General features: G+C 46.9%; 1 protein-coding gene across 1 annotated transcript in view; it reads left to right on the forward strand.

The window, feature by feature from the left end:
- Positions 1-430: 430 nt before the first annotated feature.
- The window catches only part of LOC146833459 (extracellular serine/threonine protein kinase FAM20C-like), a 64,450-nt gene continuing 46,946 nt past the window's right edge, over positions 431-17,934 (forward strand). Inside the window, exons 1-6 of the mRNA XM_085601281.1 lie at positions 431-1,158; positions 5,086-5,258; positions 9,080-9,158; positions 10,847-10,939; positions 11,728-11,843; positions 12,690-12,870. Coding sequence (XP_085457407.1) covers positions 719-1,158; positions 5,086-5,258; positions 9,080-9,158; positions 10,847-10,939; positions 11,728-11,843; positions 12,690-12,870 — 1,082 coding nt within the window. The 5' untranslated portion in view covers positions 431-718. The remainder of the gene's footprint in view (positions 1,159-5,085; positions 5,259-9,079; positions 9,159-10,846; positions 10,940-11,727; positions 11,844-12,689; positions 12,871-17,934) is intronic.

The raw sequence follows: 17,934 nt of genomic DNA on the forward strand, positions 1-17,934 counted from the left end.
TGACTAACCTATCCACCACTCAAATTACTTTCATATTTCACTATACTAATTCAACACTAATCCTTTATGGGTTCTGGAGTAGCGTGCTACTCCCCGAAAAAGCACTTTGACGCCTTGTCAGGGGTAGTAAGTGCTGTATAAATGCAATTACAATACAAAGCAATACAATGATGAGGGCCAAGTGGGCATTCCTTTTGATTTGGCGCCACCGTTTTCTGTCACAACCCACCGTCTCCTGTGTAGTGAGATCTTGCAAAAAAGTTGGTTTTGTTACACTCCTGGGGATGTTCCACTGCCCACTTCCTGAGCCCTGGCACCCATCCATAGATCAATAGCAGCTGGTGCACCTTAACCTCACCCTGGCAAGCTCTCTCCCATGGGTGATGACGTGCTGATAAGGGGTTTGAGTGGGACCCAGTGCTGGTCATGCCTTTCCAAAAAGTCTGGTGAACGGGACGGACGCTCGTGCGAGGGCTGGGCTGCCGAAGAGGACTGCAAGCCAACAAACCATGAAAACACCCGGGAAATTCCGAGAGTCCTCATAATTCAGATTCTGAGGAACATTTTTAAATTGCCAATTTTTTTTTCAAGCTATGTTTTGGAGTCAGAATTGGGATTTGACGCTCTAATTTCTAATTTTGTGTAACATATAATAATTATAATATTTTTACCATATTTTCTTATTTTATAAAGCCCGGCTCATATTTTTTCTGGAGAAATGATGCTGCGCCGCATGCAGACACTGGTCCAGCGCCGGTTTAAGGTGCTCGTGCTGGCGCTCCTCGCGCTCACCTTCGTCATGCACCTGCTACTGGACCTGACGCCCATTGTAAGCCACGTCCTGGGAGACAACTGTCCCTGCCCGTCCCAAGGTGGCGCCCGTGAGCAAACACCAGTCCGGTCCTCCAAGGGCCGGCCGAAAGCCCAGGTACTCCGGGCCCTGCAGGACTTCAGCGGCAGCAACGGCTCGAGGCAGAAGGGGTCGCGTGAGGGCGCTGGGCCGGGTGCCTCGAGGCGCTACCAGGGCTCCAAGCTGGCGGCCCTGTTCCAGCATTCGCTGTATCAGGGGCCACCGCCGCCCCTCGGGGAGGGCGACCGGCTCTTCATCGTGAACCCCAAGGAGAGGTTTAGCCTGAAGACCAGCGGAAGCGAGGAGTGGTAAGAAATGGGGTAACTTCCGGAATTGGATAACTTCAGGAACAGGACACTTTGTTAATGGGGTAAATGGGGAATATGGCAACTCCAGGAATAGGGGCAACTTCAGGAAAGAGTAAAACTTCGGCTATGGGGTAATGATTTAAGAAATGGGACAACTTCAGAAATGAAGTAACTACTAGAAATTGGCAACTTTAGGAATGAGGTAGCATGAGGAATGGGAGAGCTTAAGAAATGACAGGGCATCCAAGAATGACTCAACTTGAATATGGAGACAACTTTAAGAATGGGGCAATGTTAGGGATGACGTAATTTCAGCTCACAAAGTGCAGAGGGAATCAGTCCTGGTTGTTAATTGTAGGGGGGCACAGAGCTCTAGGCCTCCGGCCCTAGTATTAAAAATAGGGTAGCACCAAACAGCAGGTCCCTCGAGACAGGCTGGTCCAGACTGGCATTAACGATAGGGCGGACAGAGCTCCAAGTCACCAGAACTAGCTGGTTTAGTCCTGGAATTACAGGCAGGGGGAGCACCCAGCGCCAGGTCCCTAGGAGAGGCGGGCCTACTTCTAAGCACGCAAAAGGCATTATTAGACCCAAATGGGTCACCGTTAACCCTGGATGGCCCAGCACTGATCTTGGATTCGTCAGTATTTGCCCGGGCGGGTCGATTTTGACCATCTATGGATAAGTACGAGATGTGGATGAGTCACGATGGAACAGTATTAGCCCCTTATTGACGAGTGAGTATTAATCTGAGATCGGCTTGCTCTAGCCCTGCATATGTCATATTTAGATCCAATTTGGGCAGCAGTAGCCTTAGATGGGACTGTGTTCGCACACGATTGGGAATTAGTAGCCATAGATGGCTCAGCATTAGTGCTGGTTCAGTCAACAGCCAGGAATGGTTCAGTAATTCATCTAGTGCGGATTTGTTACCTTGCAGTAGCCCCCAGGACTTAGCAAGTCTTTGGGTGGTACAGGTTGAAGCGAGATCTTGGCCAAAGGATAGATTAAGCCATGGTAGCCAGAAGGGCCAGGGTCTCAGTTCTTTGGACGATGACTTGTAGAGAATGCAACGTTTGTTAGGGGAGGTTGCTATGGAGTGCCTGAGTGTTTGGCGGGGTGTGAGGTGGGCACCAATTGTGTATGTTTTGGGTCCTTTAGTTGCAAGGCAATGCAGCTGGAAGCCAGATGCCAAAGGGAAATTAGTGGGTTTGGTGAAGGGCTGATGCCAGGGTACAAATCAGTGATCTTGGTGTAGGCCGTGTTACGGGTAGGTGGTGGGGCATATCGGTGGTTTGGGTGCAGGGTTGATGGCAGGGAGCCACAATGGCGATCCTGGTGCAGGGGCAGGGCGGATGCTGAGGGGTGGGAGGGCAATTAAGTGGTTTGATGCAGCGGTGATGTGTGGAGTATGTTAGTGGTTTGATGCAGCGTCGTTGTCTTGAGTTTGTCAGTGGTTTGATGCATGGCTGGCACCAAGGGAGCACATGAGTGGGTTATGATACAAGATTAGTTCCCTTGGGGACATAGGTGGTCTTGGTGGAGGGCAGATACAGGGGGCCACATGGAAGGTTCTGATGCTTGGCTGATGCAATGAGACACATAGGCCCACCTAATTTACTCAATCACGCCGCATAATTTGGCCCTTCCCTGCCGCATAATTACCGTGGCCCTGGTTATGGTGCAGGATTAGTTCCCACAGAGACGTCGGTGGTCTTGGTGGAGGGCAGATACCAGGCGGCACATGGAAGGTTCTGACACTGGAATGATACGAGGAGACACATAGGCCCAGATTCTAAAAGGTGTGAGGCAACTCAGCACAGCACCCAAAGAGGCTGCGTTGCATGACAGGGAGGGAGCAGGAAAGTGAAAACACAAAGAACCCACGGGTCCAAGTAAGCAGTCAAGAGGAATGATGTGAACCACAATAACCAACAGTAGACAAGACAAAACTGGGAATATCCCTTTTAAAGGACAACTCCCCTCACACACCCGAAGGTGTCATGCTTCATCATAGGGGTGCCTCCTCGTGTCGGGACCTAGTCACGACACGGGCTACAACTTCCTCTCTACGAGGAGGGAGCTCAGGGATGTTTTATTTTGTGGCACAAGGGTTGTCCTAAAAACCCTATGTGAGCGTGGGGTGTGAAAAAATGTGGTGCAGTGCTGAATGAGTGAGTGAGTAAAACTGTCTACAGGGTAAGCAATAAACTTTATTGAGCTAGCCTGTGACAGGATTAAAAAGCTGTGAATGAGCCTATCGAAACTATAAAAGGCTTCATTAGCTAGATCATAAAAATATGTCTCTCTCCTCCCCTCTCACTAGTGCCGGTGCTGATTTCAGCTGCCGTGCGCCAGGCACACAGCTTAACGCCATAGGGTTAGGATGTGTGCCTGAGTCTAGCATAGGTTTTGTAGAAAAAGGGTGCCCTTTCAGTACAAAATACTATGCTTAGACAAGTGAAAAAGCGTATCCCACTTTGTATGTGTGCTGCACAGTGTAGAACGCATGCAAAGTCAGAAAAGCATGGAGAAATGCAAACATTTCTCCATTTAACGCCTGCTTTTCAGTGGCGTTAACTTTTGGCACTACACCCTTTCTACTGATGTTTGAGAATAGGGTTTAGCACCAAAAAGCTTGGGTAGTAGCATGAGTACACCCGTGTACCACCCATGTAACGCCCCCTTGACACAAAGTAATACAAAGTAGCATTTTGCACTGCTTTGCGTGAATTTCCATACATACCAACGCAAATACCAATTTGCGTTGGTTTGTGAATCCCAAAGAAGCTTTAGCACCTGTTTAGCATTACAAAAGTAAAGCTACATCAACAGTAAACCTTTGAGAGCCTGGGCCATAGTGGTCTCGGTGCTGCGCTGATGGGAAAGCGGGTGGGCGATCTGTGGTTTGGTACAGAGCTGGCACCAAGTGGGAAAAAGTAATACCAGGATGGCACGTCATTGGCTCCGTCCACGGCTGATGCCAAGGGGTGACGTCCATGTCTGGTGCAATGCTGATGCCATAGACACATCAGTGGATTAGTGCCTGGCACATGGGTGCTCTTGGTGTAGGGCTGATTTCAGGGGGCATGTGTTTGGTCTTGGTGCAGGATTGATGCCAAGGGTTATGTGGGTGGTCTTGGTGCAGGATTGATGCCAGGGGGTATGTGGGTGATCTTAGTGCTTGGTTGATTCCAGGGACATGTGAGTGGTCTTGGTGCAGGATTGATGCCAGGGATATGTGGGTGGTCCTATTGCAGGACTGAATCCAGAGGGAATGTGGGTGGTCCTGGTGCATGGTTGATGCCAGGGGGTATGTGGGTGGTCCTAGTGCTTGTTCCATTCCAGGGACATGTGGGTGGTCCTGGTGCAGGATTGATGCCAGGGGGTATGTGGGTGTTCCTGAAGCTGGATTGATGCCAGCGGGTATGTGGGTGGTCCTGGTGCAGGATTAATGCCAGGGGGTATGTAGTTGGTCCTAGTGCATGGTTAATGCCAGGGGGTGTGTAGGTGGTCCTAGTGCTTGGTCCATTCCAGGGACATGTGGATGTTCTTGGTGCAGGATTGAAGCGAGGACATCATTTGTTTGGTGCAGAGATACATAAGTTGCTTGCTGGAGGGCTGATGCCATGGGGGCGACCCATCAGGTTGTGGTACAGTATTGATGCCACGGTTACTTGAGTAGTTTTGTGCAGATTTAACGCCGAGGACACACGGGTGACCTTGGGGTCGGGCTGATGCTAGGACGTCACGCCAGTGGTTGACTGCTGCCTGCAGGGTGGACCCCAGGTGGGCACTTGGGTGGCTCTAGCACAGGCTGGCACAATGCAGGTTCATCAGTGGTTGTTGAAGGGCTCATGCCAAGCGAGCACGTGTGGTTGGTTTTTAGCGCAATGCTGATGCCGGGAGGCTCTCTTTCGGCTGCAGGGTCAGCGCCGGAGCTCAGTTCGTCCTTCCCACCGGAGACGCCGCCTCAGACACCTACCCCACCTGGCTCAAGTTTCACATCGGCATCAACAGGCACGAGCTGTACCCCCGACAGGACCCGCTGACCCCCTTGTTGCTGAAGGAGCTGGCCACCGAGAAGATCCTGGGCTCCGGTGAGGCCTTGTCTGCAGCCCTCTGCTACCCCAGTCTAACACTAGTCTGTCTTCGCTTTCTATCCCGGGGAATGCTCGTGTGCTTCAGTCTGTTGCTCTGTCTTCAGCCTTGGCCTGACTGTGTCCATCCGCTGCCTCTGTGGGCCCTCTGTCTGCGTCCTCCTGCTGCATCTGTCTGTCTCCTCTGTCCATCCTCAGCCTCTGTGTGCCTCCAGTCTGTGTCTGGCTTATCCCTGTTGCCAGCCAGTCTGTGTCTGTCTGACACTTTTGTGTCCAGTCTCAGCCTGTCCTCTGCCCCCGCTGTCTCTCTGCTGAGCCTCTCTGTTTTCTCTGTGCCTGCCCCCTGTCTGTGTCAGTCTGCCACTGCCAGATCTGTGTCCTTCCTCTGCTGCTGTTCTGGATCTAGGTCCTTCTGCTGCCTCAAAGTCTCGCTGCCTCCCCTTTGTGCCTGTCCAGACCGTGCTGCCTCTGTCCCAGGTTGGTATCCATCGTCCTCCACTCTGTCCGAGTTCCTCATACTCCTCCGGGTGCCAGTCACTGGCCTTTGGTCTGTCCAGGTCTGCCCCCAGCTGTCTCTGCCAGTCTGCTACCATTATCCGTCCCTGCTTCATACATTTCTAGCCTCTTGTTGCCAATGTCTTTGTCTGGGTCTCCCTCTCAGCTACTCGCCTCTATTTCTTCTCCCTACTCTCTCTCACACCACCTCTTTCTTTAACCTCTCTTCTTCTTCATTCCACTTTCTACCCCTTCATTCTCTCCAATCTCCTTCTGCCTTTAATGCGCCCTCTTCCCTCCCTCTTTTAGTTCTCTTTCTCACTCGACCCCTAGTGTTTCCACTCCTCTTCCTCATCCTTTGTTTCTCTATGGGTCCTCTGCTTCCAAGTGCTCCCTGCTTTCTTCTTCTTCCTCACCCGCTCACTTCTCACCTTCACTATTCACCTCACTCACTCTCTCGCTACCGCTTATGGGTATGAATTCACCCTCTGCTGGCTTGCAATCATTTACGGGGCATAGCTTCAGGGGGATTTTTGTGGTGTGACACCCCTCCACCCCCCCCCCCCAAATAAATGCCTTCTTGGCTTAAGAATCGGGTCTTGTATGCCTTTGTTGGTTTTTCTCGTCCTCGTTTGACTAAAAGGTCTTAACTTGTAATTATTTATTTTTTCAAAAGGGACTTAGACAGATGCCCACCTAATGCAAATAAGTATTTCACCTGTTCGTCATGGGAACAGTGTATCCCAAAAGTTGGTAATCCTTCCACCCTTTAGCATACTGTTTTTTAGTTGAGAAATTTGTAATTCACAACCCGACTCTCACTAACCTACGATCCTGCTCCCTCTAGTTCTCCGTCATCTTTCTTCTCCCCTGAACATAAATCCCCGCACTATCTCCTTCACTCCTCCCTCTTTTATAGTCTGCTTTCTCCTATTTTTGTCTTGTCCTCTACTTCCTGGGTACTTGCCTCTCTTTCTCCTTCCTTTGGACCCTGTCTTATTTCTCTACTGGACTTCTCCCTCGCCTTTCTCCTTTCTTTTCTCTCTGCTGTCCACTCCTTCTCGCCCACTTCTGTATGTTTTACATTCTGCAAATCCCTCTCTGTTCATTCTTCCATTGCTCCACATTTTCAAGATAACCACTGATTATGCATTTTCAAATAGACACACAGTCTGTAAAATTATCTTATGTGGCTATCTTGAAAATGTGGCATGGATCTATAAATCTCATATGTCTACAGCGTGACTCTAGCCAAAGAAAGAGGAGTGCTGTACATGGTCAAATCAAGCATACAGTAAACGAGTTATGGGCAAGGTTTCTGATTCGTGGACTTTTAATGCATCATGATGATGTAGTATTCTTTGAAGAGGTAATTCTTCAACACTTTCCTGAATTAGAGCAGGGTTTGGGGCTGTTCTCATGGATAGGAGATTGTTGTTCAACGTTCTAGGTTCATAGATGGAAAAGGCCTGTTGCCTTATGTTTTAGGTTTCGCCTAAGACAGCACATGCATGGATGACAAAATCTTAAAACAGTCTTAGAGCCCACCCATTACTTTCAATTATTCACCGTGGTTTGCTTCAACATCACTCTGTTTTACTTGCTTCTGATTGGTCACCACCTCCTGCTCACCTCCTACTTCCTCCTGTGGCTTCTGTGCGCTAGAGCATAGACCATATACAGCTTCCTGTCAGCAGCCAGTGTCCTTCCACTAGCCGCAGGCTCCTGCAGGTACTTTAAAAAAACTTTATTTTACATGCGCTCTCTAAGAGTCTTCAGGCCCTCTTTCCTCCCACCGTCCGTGCTCTTGCCCTCCACCTCACCCTCCTCCTGCTCTGCACTGTATTGCTGCTCCCTCCTCCCCCACACCTCCCTTGTGTTGCTTGCCCTCTGCATTACCCTCGCCCTCTGTTGTGTTGCTGCTCCCTCCCTGCTCCCCCACACTTCCTTCGTGGTGCTCGTCCCTCCACTCCTTCCCCTCTACGTTGTGTTGCTCCTCCCTCCTCCCCCACACCTCTCTCGCGTTGCTTACCTACGTGCACCCTCTGCCCTCCATTGGGTTGCTGCTCCCTTCCTCCTCCCCCACATCTCCCTTGTATTACTTGCCCCAACGCCCTCCGCCCAATGTCTTTGTATTGCTGTCCCCCCATCATTTCCCTTACTCCTTCCAATTGTACCTCCCCTCCATCACAAAAAAAACATCAAACAAAGCCAAATAGCTCATGCAGATGTGAGTGTCATTTGGTTTGTTTAATTTGTTTTTTAGAATTATTGCACAGATGCACTGGCTGTTATGTAAGAAGGCTTAAAGAAAAAAAAAGCATTGTAACGCTGTCAATGCTGGCAGAGTCATACTGCTTTTTTTTGTTTACATCAAGCCCTATTGTAAAGTAGCCCACGCCTCTGTGCTACAGGTCTAAAAAACATTGACAAAGCCAATTAATCTTGCATATGCGAAACCTATTGGCTTTGCCAATGCTTTTTTTTTGCACTGCTTTGTCTCCAGTCTGATGGTGTCTTTGATGTGGCTGTGCAGAGAACCACCAGAGATGCTGAACTTGCCAGCCAGGTAGGTGGAAGTGAAGGCAGTGATGGCTTTGTAAATGATACAGTTGATTTTGAAGATGGTGCAGGCTGGCAAGGGGAGCCAGTGGAGTTCGATCGAGTGTAACATGGGTGATGTGATCATATTTCCCCAGGACACGGATCAGACATGCTGCAGCATGTAAGATTCCCCTGAGGGGTGTCCATTCAGAGTTTGGAAGGCCATGGAGCAGGGCATTTCCACCATCCAGATACAAGAGTACAATGAGCGTGAACAGCAGTTCTGAAGTCACTTTCTGGAAGGAACCTTTTTCACTGTCTTCAATAGAGCATGCTGGTACCAAGCCATCTTTGTTTTCTTGGAGTGGTATTACTTAAGTGTAAGGTTGGTTTACAGGGTGAAAGCAAGGGACTTGACACAGAGTAAAAGATGGAGATCAAAGCCGTCAAGGCAACTTGTAGGACTTCTATTAAGATGGGGCCGTGCTACAGGTATGTGCTGGACATCCAGTTCTGGGTGAGGAGGAGGCAGTGCCTTAAGCATAGAAGAATTTCAAATAAAGTTGTGTATAATCCGCATACTGGTGAAATTTGATACTGTTACCAGGGAGTTGATGGATCCCACATTTAGGGACCATCTTGAATAAGTCTTCTACAACTACAACTGTCTCTCACCTCCTTCTTACTCACCTCCTCTGTCTCTCTCGGGCCATTACCTCTATAGCTAACTCTTCCCCTTTTGACCCACAGGATCTCTAACCTAGCTCTTTCCTCTCTTTCAGTCCAGAAGCAAGGAGGAACCCAGCTCAAACTGGTGATGACATTCCCCAACTATGGTCAAGCCCTCTTCAAGCCAATGAAGTGAGTATTAGGATCAGGAAGGCGGAGAGATTACAGAATCAAACTAGAACTTTGTCCTGTACATCAACCACTGAGTCTTCTGACAGGCCAGAAATATCTACTGCAAAACACATTGTGTGTTCTTAATGCTTTCTGCCAAAGTGACCTAAAAAGAATTGGCTGATCTCTCCAGTTACCCCCAGATAAAAATAAGCATTAGCAAAGTCGTATTATTTGGCATAGGCTTGGACAGTGCTTGTGCTGCCAACATAGGCAACCATTGGTTAACAATAAAGTATTTAGAAAGCATTCAGAGATGGGTGCTATCTGTTTTTTAAATAGTTTAACTGCGTTCCATGTTAAAAAATGACTGACGCATTGAAAACACCTTGATCATCATGGAATGGTAAAGTATTGAAAAACATTCAAGGATGTCTGCCTGTATATACACACACAAAAGGAGCCATCTTGGAAGGATTTTCGTTTTACTTATCACAAAACCATTCTAAGATGCTTGCCAGTGCATGAGGCCAAATGTGCGCGTGTGCACACACACACACTCTCACTCACTCATCTTTGAATGGTTATTACACACACCCACACTCTATCTCTCTCTCTCTCTCATCCTCTCTCGCTCCCTCTCTCATCTTTGAATGGTTATTGCATAATTAATTATTATTTTACTGTTCCAACATAGCCAATTATTTAATGTGGGGATGGCTAGATTGTGTCCAAGGAAAATGCTATTACTCACACAGGGGAGTGGTTGATGTCGGCTGACTTATTACCCCATGCTGTATTCTGTGGTAAACAGAAGTAAAGTGTGGTTGACAATTTAACAGATCAGTAGATGAAAACTGCTGAAAAAAGCCTCTTAGAACTCAGGCTACTTTCATTATCACTAGAATAGTCAGATCATTGTAGTTGGCATACCATTTAGGCATCAAGGGATGATGGACTCTGGGCCTGATTCACAGAGCTAACTTAAGACAAAATCCTAAACTTACTACCATTTTGGTATTCACAGAAGGCACTTACTCATTTTGGTATTCACAGAAGGCACTTACTCATTTCCGTATTCACAGAAGTTAGGAGTCCTAACTTTAGGACTCCTAAATGCCTTCTGTGAATACCGAAAGTCTTAAAGTTAGGATTTTTCTCAGTTTAGGAGTAGTAAAGTTAGGAGTCCTAACTTTACTACTCCTAAACTGAGAAAAATCCTAACTTTAAGACTTTCGGTATTCGCAGAAGGCATTTAGGAGTCCTAAAGTTAGGAGTCCTAACTTTACTACTCCTAAACTGAGAAAAATCCTAACTTTAAGACTTTCGGTATTCACAGAAGGCATTTAGGAGTCCTAAAGTTAGGACTCCTAACTTCTGTGAATACCGAAATGAATAAGTGCCTTCTGTGAATACCAAAATGAGTAAGTGCCTTCCGTGAATACCAAAATGGTAGTAAGTTTAGGATTTTGTCTTAAGTTAGTTCTGTGAATCGGAGCCACAGTCCCCAGCACTAATATCCTTTCAGGGAAATGTCTAGGTCTGTCCTTCCTTTACTATGATGGAGTTCCAGATTCCTGGCTGCAGTCTTAGTCCTTATTCCCCTCTAAACTGGCTTCTGGTCAGAAATGCTCTTTGAAAGGAGTCAGGTTTCATTGAATGTGGTCCCCAAGGTAGGCCCGAATTCACTCTGTGTTTATGGGTTCCAGGCAGACGAGGGATCAGGAGACGCCAGCTGATTTCTTCTACTTCTCCGACTTCGAACGGCACAATGCGGAGATTGCAGCCTTTCACCTGGACAGGTGAGTATCCCAGTGGGCCAGTGGCTGTCATTTCTGGTGTTTCAGTGGAAATACTTGGACGTAAAAACATGGACTCAAAATCATCTGCTTCCAATACGCAGAACTTTCATGAATATATCCTTACAAAAATGGTAACATGCTTTAAATTCCTAAATCCAACCAAACTTATATCCCACCTATTATAAGGCTATACTAGTTTACTATTCTAACTCCAGTCCTGCGACATTTGGGCATTTGCTTTTTATAGTGGGTTGAGGTGCATGTTGACATGTCTGTCTGAAGATATATTTTGGTAGTCACTGCTTTCCATCCAGGCAATTTGAGGTGCAGACTCTGAGATTCCTTTCTCTCGTGAGGCTGCTAAGCACCCAGCATTTCCACACTGCTCACCTTTGGGGTCAGCCTGGAGAGAGCTCCCTCACACTTGCCTGCACACACAGACACTCACATACACACACACTCCTCCCTATACTCCAATAATGGGACCATCCCCTGAAGAGATCTCCTTCACACACCCCCATATTCACTCCCTACCTCCGCCCCATTTCTCTATTACATCAAGAGGGCCCCCCATTCGTTAATGGTCCCCCCTCACACAGCGACACAGCTTAACCAATGTGGCAAAGCGGAAGAGTGAAATTCAGTCTCCAGATGTATTGAGTGCTTGACTTCTTTCACCACACACATCCACAGAGTTGCGCCAGGGGAACCTTCCCAGTCTAATACTGAGGGTGACCTACACTTGATTGGAAGATTACTAATATCTCTCTAAACTTCTGTTCGGGAAGGATCTTAGACTTCCGTAGGATTCCTCCTGTCGCTGGACGCCTTGTGAACATGACAATGGAGATCCGGGACATCACAACTGACAGGAGGCTGGCCAAGACTTTCTACATCTCCCCAGGTGAGTGCCCTACAGTGTCTCCAAGGTCTGTCTGTGTCTTTACAAATTAGTCATTTCCGTGGGCATGTTGTGCCACCTGGCGGAAAGTGCTATTATGTCTTAGCAGAAGTAGATAGACACAGGCCTAGAAGTGACCCCCAGTGGTCAGTTACAGCATGGCAATGGCTGCGGTCTTGGGAGAGAGACTGTGGTGCAGCAGTAACGCTAAGTGGTCAATCACAGTATTGCATTGGCTGATGTCCTGGACAGGGCACATTCTGATTCAGCAGTGCCTCCCAAAGATCAGTCACAGTATCACAGTAGTGACACTCTGTGCTCAGTCATAGTAGGGTACTGAGGTCATGGCGGGAGCAGACATCAATTCATCAGTGATACCCAGTGTTCAATCACAGTATGGCATTGACTGGTATACTGGGAGAAGCAGGCATCAGTGCAGTAGCAACACCCAGTGGCAAATAGTTATATGGTAATGGCTGACGTCTGAAGAGGATCAGATTTAGGCACAAAGGTGGCAGCCAGCGGCCAGTCCTAGCACAAATTCTAGGAGGCCCAGGAGAGGCATGACCACTTGACTGGACCTCCAGTTGCTGATTTATAGCAAGCCTTTCACTACATCCTGATTTAATGTGCTCCTAAAATGTTTACAGTGGAAATCTACCCATGCAGGAACTGCATTCTCTTCTTCAAATCTTTAACACTTTCATTCCACAATGCAAAATCATTGGTTATGGTTACCAGCCATCTACCCTAGATCACTTCCTGACAGTGGGGAGACTGTTAAATGGATGAGATGTTGTGTTTCCGAAATATTCATAATGTCACTGCATTTGCTTTTCATGTTTGCAGCCAACAATATTTGCTTCTATGGAGAATGCTCGTACTACTGTTCCACAGAGCACGCACTGTGCGGCCAGCCCGACCTCATCGAGGGTTCCATGGCAGCCTTCTTGCCCGATGATAGTCTGGCCAAGCGCCGCTCCTGGAGGAGTCCCTGGAGGCGGTCCTACCACAAGAGCAGGAAGGCAGAGTGAGTACTGGCGGGCAGCTGAGTGAAAATGTGCAGCCCATTGAGTGGATTCTGCCTCAAGATAAGGAAGATGGAAAGCCTTGGGATGATGTAGCAGAAGCATAGAGGTATGATGGAAATGTGTATGTGACAGAGTAATCCTTTGAAGCAGCCATGTAAGAAGTGCCAGATTATAAAATAGGCAAAGTAGGCACCGGCCTATGGGCCCCACTCCATTTAGGGGCCCGCGACAACGAATCAAAATAATATTGATTTGATCTTGAAAGATAAAAACTTTACATTAAAGACTATAGAAAGAGTACTGTTTTAATGTAATGTACCCATTAACAACTTAAAGTACATAAACCAGAGACATCAGATTCACATAACAGTTCGTCTCTTAAGAGCTCATCTTCTGGCAGCTGTCAGTTTGTAAAAAAAATCCGGGGCATTGGGTATTAAGAGATAATTTGAGAGGGGGCCCCGAAATTTCGACTGCCTAGGGACCTCCAAGGGGTTTAATCCGGCACTGCATGTAAGTAGCCATGTGTAGCCTAAACAAGGACAGCAGGGCCTGCACCAGGCTTATGTGCCTTCTTCACTGGAATATTCCAAATGAAAGAGGGCATTGGCTCCACTTCGGCAGAATAGGAAAAACTGAGACGGCGACAAACTGCGGGGAAACAATCCCATAATATGTTGGGAAACAGCCTGCCTTACTGAGCCACAATAACTGAGAGAAAAGAGCTGGGTTCTTGCCAATTTCTGCAACCAAATGCCTTATTTCTTTCAATTACTAATACCAAGAAAGAAAATGGCTTCAAGAAAACCCCTGTGGATCTTAGAGGCTAGTTGGCTTGCAACATCGCTGTCAAAGGACCACATATCATTATTGAAACTTCAAGCCAGTCGGCTTTGTTTGCCGAAAGCGTTCTGGGACCAAGATGAGTCCTGGAACACTCCCTATTCTCCAAAAAGGAAATTTGATTGGCCATTTGCAGTAATTGCATGCCACCATACATGGTGCCCTAACTGCCTTACCCTGCCTAATGGAAAATCGAAGTTACAATCCCCAGCTTCTGAGCTGCTGACTAAACATCTGGGACTAGACAAAGGCGTCCCTCATGATTTGAGACTATTTGATGGCTAGGTAGCAGGATACTGCACATGCGTGGAGCAAGAACTCTCTCCCAGCATGGGTGTGCAGAAGACACACATACTAGCTTTAGAGAGATGAATCTAGTAGAGAGTTTGACAAAGGAGTTAGAATTAAAGATATAGGTTTGTTTATATGCTAAAATAGAAGAAAGGGCGGGAAGCATCCAAAACCTTCATAAAACAACCCCACGGAGTGTAGGCAGGAATCACAGCAAAATATGCATTCCTGCCAGTGGGATTGAAAGCGGCTGTTATAACAGCAGTACGTCAAGTGGTTAGGTATTCCCGCCAGTGACACATGATTCTAGGACAGGCTAGGGCTGCAAGATCACTCCCAATTGGCAGGACACCATGTTTTCAATTTTAGGCTTGGGTTTGAGAAAGTGGTGCATTCTGGGAGTGGCAGTCTTGACTTGCTTCAGAGGAACCAATGGGACCAACAAACCTGGCAGTAAATATTTGTAAAAGGAAAGCCCAGGGCTGCGAAATGGTGTCCTGTTGACATGAAGCATTCTGGTAGCCATAAGAGAATCAAAAGTTGGACATATACAAGGTTAGGGCATTCCAGGTGGAAACAGAAAATAAACCTCATGTCCAAGATGTTAAGAGTGACTAAGTGGTTATACATATCAGAGGCCTCCAAGTGTGTAAAGTGGGCAGAGATTAAACATCAGTTTGTGTCTGAAGGACACGAGTACGGGGGCACAAACAAAAAGTACTACAAAATTAAAGGACTCGGCTGCTTGGTGTGCAAAGTACTTCGAGATACATTCTTCCCTAAGGGTAAAGTCCTTAAAGGTGGGTAATGAGCTTCTCTAGTGGCGATCTAACATGCCGCTTTGGTTGCACTGGTTATGTTCAAGGACAAATGTTGGTTATCTATAGCTTGATAGTTGTCAACCTCAGATAGTCATCGTCAACTGTGTTTGTGACTGCACCTTTGACTGGAGTTTTCTGGGATTGTAGACTTCAGTAGAAATACCTTGAGCTTATCGCTGTTAAACCCTTCACAATTAACCTAAAACCACCTTCACTGGATCACAGGGAGGCAGAAGGGGGATTTTTCTGGTGTTGAAAATATGATCTCTTCTAGGGAAACTGCAAATCATTTAATCTGAGCGATATGTAGCTGATATAGGATCTTCCCAGAAGTCCCCAGAACAGGGTATCACAAAGGCCCAACTGAGAAATAATGGCAGCTGCCATGACAGTGGCTTAGCATTTGTAACAAGAGAGTGAAAATCTTTTTATTATGTAAAAGAGGGTAAAAAACAGTTATTTCTAAAGCAAAAATATACAGCATTAGAAACATATATGTGTGCTTATTTAAGCCTTTGTGTTTCATTTGTAATTAACAATGCTCCCCACCACCCCCCAACAAACACTAAGCTGCGTTTTGAAAAGATAAGCTCTTTACAGCTGAAAAAGATATCCTTTAGTTCTTTCCCACATTTCACTGCAGCCAGCTGGAACGCATCCAAGCTTAGCCAATGTTCAAATTTCCCTGCAAATGCTTAAAGGAGCCAGGTTCTTACAGGGCTGTGTCAACAAATTTACATGCCAACAAATGTGCATGCGTGGTTGTATAAGTGGCCATCTATCAGTAACTCACAGAGTTGACAAACAGGCTTGCAAACATAAAAAATGACCAGCACTTTACAAGTCTGGTTGTCCTCAACCCACATGCACAAACCTTTGCAGGAAACCTCTCCAGAACTGATTTTCTGGCATCTGCTGGTCAGTAGCGATGAGTGCTGTTAAATGGCGGAGGAAGGGGAAAGTGCAACCAGAATCAGTTGTTCTAACCTAGGTTATTTGGGGAGAACTGGAACTATACCTCGCCTTCAGGATAACCACTTACTATGCAAATGATCTCCATCGAAATGCATTGAGTGCAAATGTATCCTGTGGGAATCTCCTGAGATTGTCAAGGATACAGACCTTCTGGGTCAACATAGGATTACCTAATATCAAATACTTACTTATGCCTACTACCCCTCCTGGAGTATAGGGCATCAAACAGGACTTCCCAGCCATCTGTATCTTGGGCTTTTCTTTCAATCTGGCTCCAGGTGTGGCTCATCTCCTTGCAGTTAGCCTTTAGGCCTCAGCGCCAGGTGTTTTTTAGCCTTCCTCTTTTCCATTTCCCTTGAAGGTTCCAGGTCAGGGTTGGCTGGTGGTGTTTGATATGGGCTTGCGGAAGGTGTGACCTATCCAGCCCGAGCCTCTTTTTAGGATTTCTTCATGAGCAAGGAGTTGGAAAGTCTGCTGCCATAGGTCGTTGCTGATGGTGTTTGGCTAGTGGATTTTGAGGGGCGTTTCCTCAGACAGGTGTTGAGGAAGGTCTGGATTTTGTTGTTGGTGGTCACGGTTGTCTTCCAAGTTTCTGCTCATACAGAAGGACCGATTTTATGTTGGTGTTAAAAAGCCTGATCTTGGTTTGCAGCAATAGTCCCTTGGAACGCAAGATTTTCTTAGCTAACTGAAGGCAGCCCATGGTTTGCCGATTCATGCCTTGACGTTGGTGCCTGTGCTGCCCTCCTTGTCCAGGTAGGTGAAGGCCTCCACCTCGCTGAATGCAGTTGTAATGACCATGTTAGCCTTCAGGATCTTGGTTTTCCCATGTGGATTTTGAGGTCAAGTTGTGCTGATATGGCTGCCACCTTTCGGTCTTCTCTTGCATCTACAGGTGGGTATGGCAGAGTAGGGTCAGGTCATCTGCAAAGTCCAGGTTGTCGAGCTGTATCCAAGGTGGCCACTGAATCCCTTTACTTCTCTTTGCTGTGGGTGTCTTCATGATCCAATCTATGGCCAGTAGGAAAGAGAAAAAGAAAGGGCAAACATCCCTGGGGACTCCATTTCTTACTTGGAAGGCTTCGGTGACTTGCCCTCCATGGACTATCTTTTTGGTCATTCCCTCGTAAGAGTTCCTGATCATTCATATGCGTTTATCTGGCACACTGTAGTGGTGGAGGAGTTTCCAAAGGATCTCTCTGTCCATGCTGTTGAATGCCTACTCATAGTTGATGAAGTTGGCATAAGTAGAATTTCATTCCATCGACTGCTCAATGATGATGCTCAGTGTTGCAGTCTGGTCTGTGCAGGATCTATCTTTGCAAAAATCCAGCTTGCTGGTCTAGCAACTGAGCATTAACTTTTTCCTTCATTCTATTCAGGATGACTTTGTTGATCACTTTGCCTGGAGATGATAGAAGAGTTATCCCTCTATGGTTCATGCAGTTACTAAGGTCACCTTTCTTGGATATCTTGATGATATATTCCTCCTTCCAATCTGATGGCACCCTTTTCTCTTCACAGATCCTTCCAAATATGAGGTAGAGTATGTCTACTTATGTTTCAATGTCTGCCTTCAGTGCTTCTGCAGGAATATTGTCAGGCCCTGCTGCCTTCCCACTTCTCAGATGTTTAACGGCTTGTCGTATTTCTTCCTTGGTTGGTCTGCTTCAGTCGATTGGCAAGTTCTTGTCAGCAGGCTATATGTCTGGTGGAGACTGCGGCACAGGCTGGTTCACTAGTTCTTCAAAGTGCTCCACCCATCTTTATTGTTGGCCATCTTTACCCATGATTGTCATCACAGCTTTGTCTTTAACAGACCATTCTGGCTTGCTGTATCTGCCAGAGAGTTTTCTTGTTATGTCGTGGAGTTCATTCAAGTTTCCATGGCTTGCTGCTTCCTGACCTTTTGTCACAAGACATTGATGAATTTTGCTTGTCTGCTTTTAAGCTTCTCTTTGCTTCATTGTTGGTTTTGGTGTATTCGCCTTGAGGTTTTGCCTTTTCTGCTTTTGTTCGGCTGGTTTTGATTGGAGCTTTCTTTTCCTTTCTCTCTTTGATTTTGCAGAGTCTTGATAGATATCCATTCTTTATGCTGGTGTTTCTTGGGACCCAGTACCTGCTGACAGGTTG

Source organism: Triturus cristatus, chromosome 4_2, assembly GCF_964204655.1.
Source record: "Triturus cristatus chromosome 4_2, aTriCri1.1, whole genome shotgun sequence".
Taxonomy (NCBI): Eukaryota; Metazoa; Chordata; class Amphibia; order Caudata; family Salamandridae; genus Triturus; species Triturus cristatus.